The 11,716-nt window shown below is 40.2% G+C and overlaps 1 protein-coding gene across 2 annotated transcripts in view; it reads right to left on the bottom strand.

The window, feature by feature from the left end:
• GLG1 (golgi glycoprotein 1) overlaps positions 1-11,120 on the bottom strand; it is a 148,202-nt gene extending 137,082 nt beyond the window's left edge. For both annotated transcript variants that reach the window (XM_028092855.2, XM_028092884.2), the window contains exon 1: positions 10,674-11,120. In XM_028092855.2, coding sequence (XP_027948656.1) covers positions 10,674-11,114 — 441 coding nt within the window. In that variant the 5' untranslated portion in view covers positions 11,115-11,120. The remainder of the gene's footprint in view (positions 1-10,673) is intronic.
• Positions 11,121-11,716: the final 596 nt, after the last annotated feature.

The raw sequence follows: 11,716 nt of genomic DNA on the forward strand, positions 1-11,716 counted from the left end.
AAACTCTGTAAACTCACAAGCTGTAAGGCGGTGTAGGAAGCCTACACCACTACACCACGTATGGGGAGGGCTGGGGACACGGGATGGCAGGATGTTGTATGAGCTAGCAGGAGGCGAGCTGGAGAAGGAGGCAGAGATCACGGCACTGAAGAACGTAAATTTGTCTCCATAAGAAGAAGGGAACCCCACCAATCTCTTCTGATTTCTATTTCCACTATTCTAATTTCTCCTATTTTAGATACACTTTCAAGGTGGAAGTCAATATACAATGGTATAATTTCTCCAAACTTTCTTATAATAATAAAACAACAAAAACAACCAGACACACCAAAAACTTTTATCTGTACACATAGCAAACAGTGAGGTCCTAATAAATCAAATCAGTTTTAATAATATGACTGTGGAATTTTAACTGTTTCAAAACTATTCAAAACTAACTCTGCTATCTAATTGCCTCAGAAAGAAGGCTTGCATACTGAAAATATTTTGCACTATCCTTAACATTGATTAACTTACTTTAATATAGATTGTTTCACAGGCCAGAGAATGTTCCAACCTTAGCAATATCAAAGTCCTGACATATTACTTTCCCTCTGAAAAGTTGCCAATCTTCAGGAAAATTTCAGTGATTTTTATATTTATCCGGTTTTATAAAGGGCAAAAAGAATCAATGCCTTCTTTTTCTCAGCTAATAAAAAGCTAAGTTCTTAGTCATTCCGTTCTGCAGAGGGAGGATCTGCGTTAAGTAATGCTGTCTTCAGAATACAAGAACTAATTCTTTTCCTCTTCTATTTAAGAATGTGATTTTCCTTTGTCTGACAGGCAGTATACTCCAAATTTAGGCATCATTTAGGCCAAGAGAACTAAAGAACATTGGGCAGAACTGAATTCCTTTACCCAGAGAATTCACTCCTTTGCACTCCGTAATCTCAAAGTGCACACATTTTAAATACTCAGTAAAGACTATAAATGTTCTCAGGGCACCTGGCTGGCTCAGTCAGAAGAGAATCCGACTACTGTTCTCAGGGGTCGTGAGTTCAAGCCCCACATTGGGTGTAAAGATTACTTAAAATAAAATAAAATTCTGAAAGAAAACAACAACAACAAAAAGACTATAAATGTTATTGACCTTACTCTTCAAGTAAGTTCAACTAAAGTTTTCATCAAGGAGCCTAGGAAATACTATATAAAGGTGTGGCACATTACATTCACTCCACATTTCTCTTAACACACACTGAACACAAAACCTTATCTTTTTTTTTTTTAAGATTTTATTTTATTTATTTGACAGAGAGAGAGAGACAGCAAGAGAGGTGACACAAGCAGGGGGAGGGGGAGTGGGAGAGGGAGAGGGAGAGGGAGAAGCAGGCTTCCCGCTGAGCAAAGAGCCCAATACGGAGCTCGATCCCAGGACCCTGGGATCATGACCTGAGCCGAAGGCAGACGCTTAACAACTGAGTCACCTAGGCGCCCCCACAAAACCTAATCTTGAATGATTTCATTTGCAACAATGAAGAAAAAGGGAAGGGAAAGACCATTTATGGGCAAATGCAATTTGATGCACGGTCTACATTTTTAAAAAATTTTTATCCTCACCATAACCCTGTGAGAGTGGGTTTCATATCTCAGTTTTATAGATAAGAAAATTGAAGGTTGAAGAGATTAATTTGCCCAAGATCAGAGTAAGTGATAAATGAGCTGGGATTTGAATCCAGGACTGTGATTCTGATTTTTATTTCTTATGTTAAATAGGTGTGCAGAGTAGATGGTCCTAATTAACAGAAGGCAGATTTGTTCATGATTAAAACCCTCCATTACATCCCCTTCTCCCTCCTTGAAGTTTCTGTTCACTTCAATTGTTTATCACATTACATAGCTGATGGACAGTGTAGAAACTGGGAATTCTGTTGACTTGCAGGCTCTTTCTAGTTTAAACTTAAGTTACAAAAGAAACCTTTCTAGATACCTTCTGTATCTTTTTTTTTTTTAAAGATTTTATTTATTTATTCATGAGAGACAGGGAGAGAGAGAGAAAGAGAGGCAGAGGCAGAGAGAGAAACAGGCTTCCCATGGAGCAGGGAGCCCGACGCAGGGCTCGATCCCAGGACCCCAGGATCATGACCCGAGGCAAAAGCAGACACCCAACCATGTGAGCCACCCAGGTACCCCCTGTATCTTTCTTTAAACATTTTTTTCCTTCTTTGTTGTTGTTCCTTTGCATTTGAATTGATTTATAGCTTGTATGCACATTCTCCTGGATAATTTTTCTCCCACATCATTTCCATTCACTGTTTATCTTACTTACTCTAAATATGTATCACATTTGTTATTTTTAAGGAACACAAAAACAATTTAAGAGTTTGTTCTATTTTACAAATGTACAGATCCAGGAATTCAAGTGAGCACCTATTTCACTATGACTCCTCCCCCTACAAAGAATTATACATGATATTCACATCTTCATTAGAAGGTACTATAAATACTATGCGTTCAATCTAATACAATTTTCTAATTTCAGTAAAATTATTAAAGCTGAATGAAAATAGATGCCTGGTTCTCTTAATTGTTTTTAGATTCCAGTCCACACTTCTTGTTCCTCCACACTCTATTTTAATGCAGATACAAGAGTTAGCACTGGCACAGTTCTGAAGGGCCATCATTTGAGATTCCTTCGTAAGTTTCCAATTTCTATAACTCAACCAAATAAAGATGAACCACTTACTGACTTCCAGTTTTATGAGTATTGCTCTTCTCAACTTGAAGGAGCACCCCTTACAACTCATAAATTAGGCATGAAAATGATGCCAGATTAGGAGGCATTTTAAAGGAGCTAAATTAAGAATTTCATGAAATGGGGGAGCCTGGCTGTCTCAGTCAGTAGAGCATGCTCAGTGTGGTAGGTTCGAGCCCCATGTTGGGTGCAGAGATTACTGAAAAATAAAATCTTAAAAAAAAAAAGATTTTCATGATAAGAACAATCAACTTAAGAAGAATGAAAAGTACTGACAAGTTTTTTCTGATCCTCCCAACCACTTCCCCTAGCATATACCCTTGCATTTATTTTATCCTTCTTTTATGGTACTTATTATTTCATAACTTACATTAATTTTTTTTAGGATTTTATTTATTTATTTGACAAAGAGAGACAGCGCCCACACAGCAAGGGGCGCAGGAGAGAGAGAAGCAGGTTTCCCGCAAAGCAGGGAGCCCAATGCAGGGCTTGATCCCAGGACCCCGGGACCACGACCCAAGCCGAACGCAGCCGCTTAACCGACTGAACCATTATTTACTAATAATTAGTATTATTATATACTAATAATTTTTAGGAAAGATATCTTTTTCTTCTTCCAGATCAGTGCTGTCCATTAGAAATCAAATGTAAACCACATCTATTATTTATGTTTTCTAGAGTCATATTAAAAAATAAGAGTAAAATTGACTTTAATAATGTATTTAACCCAATATATCCAAAATATTGCCGTTTAAATGGATAATCAATATAAAAATTAATGAGCTATCTTACATTTGTTTTTTTGTACTAAGCCTTTAAAATCAAGTGTGTCTTTTACACTTAGAGTACATCCCAATTCAGACTATTCATGCTTGAAATGCTCAACAGCTACATAGAGCTGGTGACTACCACACTGGACTACCACAGGGATGGAAGAGGAATGAGCTGTTTTGTAGCTGGACAGACTTGCTTTCAAATCTTAATTCCACCACTTACTGGCCCGAAGCAGTCTCCTCATTAAATAATAATAATACATCTCTGATAGGATTAAATGAGATATAATGCCTAGAAAACATCTGGTCCCTTAGCACAGGGCACAGAGAAAGCCTTCAATAAATGCAAACTATTATCAGGTATTTATATTCTCTAACACTCAGCACAGTGTCTAACACACAGTAGGTATTCAATAAATGTTTGCTGAAGGAAGAAAAATTAATTTGCATGACATCCTATAAGCCATTTTAATTGCTTATTTTTCAAATATATAAACAGGTGAAGTTTTTTGTTTTTTTTTTTTATTGTTGCTGACTACACTGGTTTTGAACACATTAGAAGTATACAGAAGAGAAGTGTACCATTTCATCTTTTGGACTGTTCAAGTATTTTTATTTTGTTCCAGAGAACAATGAATTATTAAGCAACTATACACTATTAAGCACTCTATTAAGAGACTTCTTAGAAAAGTATTTCTCATCAATGACAGTGGAATTTTACAGGTAACTCTCAATTATCTGCAAGAATATTTTTATCTCAGGTCGGAATAAAAACACATCCCACTTCTGGGCTTTACTTGGAGAACGAGCCAGTGGTACCTCTAAGACCCTTTATAATCTGGACTCTGAAAAAATTCTCAAACTCTATTTTCATCAGTACAACCCCCTAAATTTCTTAAAGTATCTCCCCCTTTCACCTGTGCTTTTAATTTTTCATTCTCTTGCACATAATTGTACTTTTTTTTTTTTAAGATTTTATTTATTTGCCAGAAAGAGAGTGAGAGTACAAGCAGGGGGAAGTGCAGGCAGAGGGAGAAGCAGACTCCCAGCTGAGCAAGAAGCCCAATGCAGGACTCGATCCCAGGACCCTGGGACCACGACCTGAGCCGACGCTTAACTGAGTCACCCAGGTGTCCCACACATAATTGTATTCTTACAGATCACAGAATCACAAAGTATCAGAGCTAGAAGGATCTTAAGAGATAATCCAGTCTTGGTATTTTCCAAAGCAGGTACCATAGAAGGTAAGAAAGATAATTTCAGAGGTGTTAGTACTGTATACTTAATGGCCATGTATTTTTTGTTTAATGTGTATTAGAAAAATATAAGTAGCACATCAAACTCAAGAATTCATGTGTATCTTCACTTATGACATGGTTCAACAGTCACAACTGAAGGGAGGAAAAACTTTTTTTTTTTTTAAAGATTTTTATTTACTTATTTGACAGAGAGAGAGAGAGAGAGAGAGACAGTGAGAGAGGAAACACAAGCAGGGGGAGTGGGAGAGGGAGAAGCAGGCTTCCCACCGAGCAGGGAGCCTGATGCGGGGCTCGATCCCAGGACCCTGGGATCATGATGTGAGCCAAAAGACGCTTAACGACTGAGCCACCCAGGTGCCCCTTAGGGAGAAAAAACTTTTAAGCTAAGAGTAGCAGAGCTGGATTCCACTCAAGCCTAAATCCTAATTTTTTAGGATTTTTAGGCTCTTTTCATTGCCCTAAACAATTTACTGTCTGTACAGCACCAACGGACACTCTCTTAAATAACTGTTTCTTGATCACAATCTCATTTATCAAACCAACTGTAAGCAGTGGTGGTGTCTTAAAGCACTAGTGTTCTTTCATAATAAAAGATCAATAACGCCTCGATTTTGTGGTTAGATTGCTTCCAACCACTGAGAGTTAGCATTGGAGGAAATTTCACATTGGCTCAAACAAAACAATCATAAGATATCCTAAAGCCAAACACTGTTTGGATTAATTGCCATTTGCATTATTCACATCACTATTTCCTCCCATGAATGAATAAGGAATCAGGAGATGGTATACCTATAAATCCTAAAAACTATACAACATATACATAGAATATAGGAAACTTGTACAGATTAAATAACAGAGATCTTACTGGGTGCCTGGGTGGTGCAGTCGGTTAAGCACCCATCCAGCTCTTGGTTTCGGCTCAAGTCATAATCTCAGGGTTGTGAGATTGAGCCCCATGTCGGGCTCTGCGCTCAGAGCAAAGTCGGCTTAAGACTCTCCCTTTGCTCCTCCCTCCCACTTGTGCACGTGCTCGCGCGCGCACGCTCTCTCTCTCTAATAAATAAAACTTTAAAAAAAAGTAACAGGGATCTTAGAAATTGTAGTATTACCCAAACCTCTCATTTAATACACGAGGAAACCAGAACTCAAAGTGGTAAAAAGACTTGCCCACAGTCATATGGTTAGCTAGTGGAAGTGCCAGCTCTAGTCCTAATTCACTCTGTGCTGTTCCATGGATTCAACACAGTGGGGAAATATGTCTAAATTCTTCCATTATACCAGTACAAATCCTGCTTCAGGTAAGATGGAATTTGAAAATCTTTTCATTAAGCAGAAATTCTGCTCATCACGGGCTCAAATTAGAAATTAAATTAGCTTTGTCTAATAATGCTGTTCTGTCTCCCTGAGAAATCTACAGTATTTGAGTGGATAGGACTTGTTGCTACCCAATTGTTCTCAGTAGTAAAGAAAAGAGGATTGTAATTCCAGGCGACTCCTCGCATTTTGTGTCCATTTCTGAAACCCTGGCATTCTCAACAGTCACATACCAATTTCCCTAGCTGCAACCATCCATGGTAGATTGCAAAGTGTATGACTTTGAAGTCAAAGAGAACTTGCTGAATACCAGGTCTATTACTTATGATGATGTAACATCAGACAAATTACTTCATCTCTCTGAGCCTGTTTCTCAACTAAGATAATAAGACATTTACCTCTCAGGACTATCAAGAATATTAAATGAGATAATACAGACAGTGCAAAACATGATCTTAGGATACTGTTAAGGTTAAGAATAGAGTAGAAGCACCTGGCTGCCTCAGCTGACAAAGTGTAAAGCTCTTGATCTCAGGGTTGTAAGTTCGAGCCCCACACTGGGTATAGAGATTACTGAAAAATAAAAATCTTCAAAAATAAAGTTTTTTTAAAGAATAGAGTAATAAAAATGTTCATCTGTGAGTTTGAAAGTGGGTTTACAGTTTGTAATGTTTAAATGTTAATTCCTGTTCAATACATAAGAATACATCTTAAATAAATATCTACATTTTAATTTTTTTAAGTCCTTATCAAAGATACACATTCAAGTAGTTAGAAAGTGAAATGGAAAAAAAAAAAAAAAGGAAGTGAAATGACATGTGTCTGGGACTTGCTTTAAAATATGCCAGTCTCCCAACTCCTGTGCCAAACGAACAAAAAATGTAGATACAGTTGAAGCTGGGTGATGCATACATGGAGAATCACTATACTATTCTACTTCTGTGCGTACTTGAAATTTTCCATATTAGAAAGGTTTTTTTTTTTTTAAACCTAACAAAAACAGGGGCGCCTGGGTGGCTCAGTCAGCTAAGCATCTGCCTTCAGCTCAGGTCATGATCCTAGGGTCCTGGGATCGAGCCCCACATCGGGCTCCCTACTCAGAGGAGAGGCTGCTTCTCCCTCTCCCTCTGCCTACTTGTGTCTTCTATCGGTCAAATAAATAAATAATCTTAAAAAACAAACAAACAAACAGATACTAAAAAAAAAAAAACCCCTAAGAAAAACTATGCATATCACTAATAAACTCCCAAGAAACCAATGTCTTCATCTGAAACTTCTAAAGACAAGATAATACCGGTCATTTCAGCCAAAAATACATAAAGTATTTTAAGATTACTCTCAACATAAAGCATGTCTTATCTCTTCATTAAATACTAACTACATAGCAGTACCTTCTCTTTCTTTGGTATTATTAATTCTTCCACCTGGTAGAACAGCCCAGGGTATATTTTTCCTTTTTCCCCTTTATACATTGTTAACATTTTTTATGACTAGCACTACTATTAGTTCTATATGTATATACATGTATGTAACCTAACATATATATGTATACACGTATACACATTAACACAGGCAACACCACACACACACACACACACACACACACACACACACACACACACACACACACAACCAAGACTACTATCCCATTATTAGTACTATTACATCTACTATTTAATAGTGGACCCACTGGGTATACTTGACCTTTTAAAAAGCATGACTCATCTGAAAGGGTTCAAAAAAAAAAAAATCCCTCACATAACACAATAGCATTCAAAATAGCAGCCAAAGTGACTGAGGAAAAGCTGTGAACTATAGTCCATATGCAGGCTTACTGTAGTTTACACACAGATTTTTAATTTGTTGATATACCATACATTAGACAAACTGAAAGTATCAGTTGAAATTATTTAAAGGTAGCTATAAATACTTTCAAATAAAGTTTGTAAGTGAATTACCTCATAACTTTGAACACTACAGTAGAGAGAATCTTAAAATATTTGAGCTCAAGACTGAACCTAACACTATATACCCCACCCCCATGTTGTTTCAAAATACAAATGTTTACTACCATTTAAATATTCACATGCTTTGCCTTTCCATAATTCTAATAGCAAGTACACAGAGAACAGTCTTCTCCAAATTCGTATCCAAAGGGATAAAGAGGAAACAAAACAAAAACAAAAACAAAAAACAAAGAAAACCCAAAGGGATAAAGAAGCACATTATATCAACTTCCCTATCAAATAGTACTACTTAGCAAAGAGCAAATACAAAATATGTTCCATAATTTCACTTCAAATGTGCCTAGGCAGTTTCTTTCTTTAATTCAGGTATGCTCTTTCAAACACATAAATCAGATCTAACTAATTCTCAGACTAAGTGGATTAAATGTTCTTTTGCTGTCTTTAAAGAAAAAAAAAAAGGAGTTTAAAATAGCTCCACCTCCAGAAGCTTGGCAGGCTCAGTCCCTAGAGCATGCAACTCTTGATCTCAGGGTTGTGAGTTCGAACCCCATGTTGGGTAAGGAGCCTACTTAAAAAAAAGAAAAAGAAAATAGTTCCACCTCCCAAAGAATATACATGGTCATTCACGTACTCTTTTTTCAACTTTTATGTATATAAAATTAGAGGAAAATTAAATTATAAATTTGGAAAGCCCTGCTCCCCAAAATACCCCCAACTCCAATTTACATGACACTTTTTCTTCCTCTGGAGCATAAAACTGACTTCATTAGTTTATTCATCCTCAATCTGCTGGCAATATTTACTGAGTCGCATCACTGAATTAAGTAATCTGGAAAGTTACAAAGGAAATAAAGGACCTAGTAACCACCCTCAAAGAGTTTATACATCACCTCCATAAAGGAGGAAAAACGTAGTTACAGAAAGAGTATCCTTGCTGAGAATCTTACAGTCAAATGTGGAGCAGGGACTCCATTTTCAAGCCAGGTTCTCTGCACTAAGTAATGCAAGACAGTACCCACAAAATTAAACAGACTCCAAAAGTGGTCAAATCTGTTATTTATGGATTATATAAAGCTGCTACACACTTCTACTGCATGACAAAGGAAGCCTGCTCTTGTAAGTGGAAGTTTCCAAATGTCCCTAATGTACACAAAGAAAGAGACGTGCTCCAAGCATGGGCCATTTTTTGCCACTTTGCCTAATAATGTCCTATTTCTGCCATAAGCCACAAACAAAGTGGTCACCAATATTAGGGTCTTACTCTGAGGGACCAACATCGATTATATATCCTCAAAGACCAAAGAGAAAATTCCAAAAAACCTGACAGTTAAGAATCTCACCTGTATCTACTAGAGAAGTAGCTGAAAAATAAAGAATGACAATGAATTATCCTTCTAGTCTTCATGTTGTAGATGAGAAGTCATTTGTGGCCCCACATTTCTGTTGGCTCAGGAAATTTCCTTTCTGTCTTCGGATTATTTATGTCTTTTCCTCTTATGAATTACTCTGTATAGAATACTAGAGCAGGTATCACAGCGGGATGGGGGTGGGGGGAGTACTGCCAAGACTAGCAATTTTCTACAAACCAGTGATCCCATGATCATGAACACCTAACAGAATTCTGATGATACAACTTCCCACACAAAACTGTATCAAGCAGCAGTTTCATTCTATTTGTCAACCTTTAGGTCTAATTCTATATACCTAAATCTTAAAAAACAAGCAAACAAACAAACAAAAATCCCACAACCCTACCAGAGTTGCTCCCAAACTTTGAGAATTTTCAAATATGTCTGCAGCATTAAATCAAGAGAAGACATGTCAGTTAACTGACTCACATTAAAGAGTATCAAATCTAGATTTCACTAAAAGGTACTCTAAAATCATATTCAGACGTCAGAAAGGTAAGATCCCACAACCCAATCACAAATACTGTATAGGAATTACAGCTTCGACTGCTGCCCCCACCCCCAAACTTTTCAAGCTTTGGGACTCTAATTTACTTGGAGTAATAGCTTGAGATTCACTACAAATTGACCAAAAGAAATTAAGAAAAAAAAAGATACATTATTCAACACCCTATCTGATAACAGGAATTTGCTAAATTACAAAAGAATGGGGTAAAGACAGTAAATTCGGTGTTGACTACAATACACATCAGAACAGAACCTGAGTTACCTAAACAAACGTTATCTACTGCCAATAAACAGATCATTTCTTAACAGCTTAGGTACGCCCGCCAACCATTTTTTCACGTTTAAAAGGGCTGCTACGAACTGTCCAAGTCTAAACAGCCAAATTCTAAGCAGGTCTTCCGCGAGGAGCCACTGTGCTTAGAGCATCACACAAAAGACCGGAGCAAACATAAACACGCTCTGGGCCTTCGCAGACAGCGGCCAGGAGCCAGGGTCTGAGTCCCAGACCCCCGTACCAAGGAGTGAATGAGGGGTGGGGGGGTGGGGTCCTCTTCTCGGAATGCGCTGGGGAGCTAGAGACGGGGAGGGAAGGAGCGAGCGCAGCACAGAGGAAGAGAGAGAAGCAGCGGACCGGCGTCAGCGGCGTCCAAGGCCGGCAACACCCTCGGGCCCGCACCAGGCCTGGCCCTCCCGGCCCCGGCCCGCCTCCTCACCTCCCTCACGTCCTGCAGGCACTCGAGCACCGCCAGGTTGTTGCTCCAGGTGTGCTTGGGACACACACGGGTCACGTCCTCCCTGCAGGACTCCTCCTCCGCCAGCTTCCAGCCCCCTCCAGCCCCGCCGGGCCCCACTCCGCCCCGCCGGGCCGGAGGCCCACCCGCCGGGAAAGGCGGCTGCGGCGGCTGAGGCGGTTGCTGTGGCTGCTGCTGCTGCTGCTGGAGCTGAGATGCCTGAGGCAGCTGGAGCAGCGGCTGACCCGCCGGCCCGCCGCCTCCAGTCTGCCCTACAAAGGACGCAAAGTTGGCCCCCGGGCCCTGGCCCTGGCTGTGGCCGCCCTGGCCCAGGAGTTTCTGGGCCCCGGCCGCCGCGAGCAGCAGCAGCTGCAGCGCCGCCGACAAGCGGAACATCCTCCGTACACGTCCACACGCCGCCATCTTGGGTCCGCGGCGAGCTCGACGCACCCGCCGGCGCCGCGTATTTAAATGAGGGGGCGGGCCCGCGGGCGGGGTGCGGCGGGGCCAGCCCGAGCCCCTCCCCGACCGGCGCCGACCGGCGAGCCGGGAGCGGAACCTTGTTGGAGGCTGCGCTTGAAACGGCCCACGCCCTGGGCCCTGGAGGCTTTTTGCCCGGGGAATTGCTGGAGCTCCTTAAAAAGCCTGGGCTGGGAGGCTTTGCCTCATTCCCTGGGTTGTCGTCACAGAAAAATAAAGAGGAATTGGGATTTCCACAACCAAGATGGCCGGTAGAGTATGTCGCCTGTTCAGTGATTGGGGGTAAAAACTAAAACAAAAAAACTTTCTGTGTAGAGGTGAACTTTACACGATCAGGTGTATTCCGAAATCTAAGAGCCTCTTCTTGCATCTCTCCCTGCGGCTTTCTACCTGCCTCAGAATCTTTCTTAACCCAGGGAAGAAGGCAGTCTTGAATAGTGGTTAGGAGCACAGATTCCGGGATAAGAAGAGACGCGTTTATAATCTTTGCTCCCCTGCAGACTAGGCAAGTCCTTTACCTTTCTGAGCCTCATTCTTCTCGTCCC

Source organism: Eumetopias jubatus, unplaced genomic scaffold, assembly GCF_037043125.1.
Source record: "Eumetopias jubatus isolate StellerSeaLion01/CBP00866 unplaced genomic scaffold, mEumJub1_p1.0 scaffold_10, whole genome shotgun sequence".
NCBI classification, from domain to species: domain Eukaryota; kingdom Metazoa; phylum Chordata; class Mammalia; order Carnivora; family Otariidae; genus Eumetopias; species Eumetopias jubatus.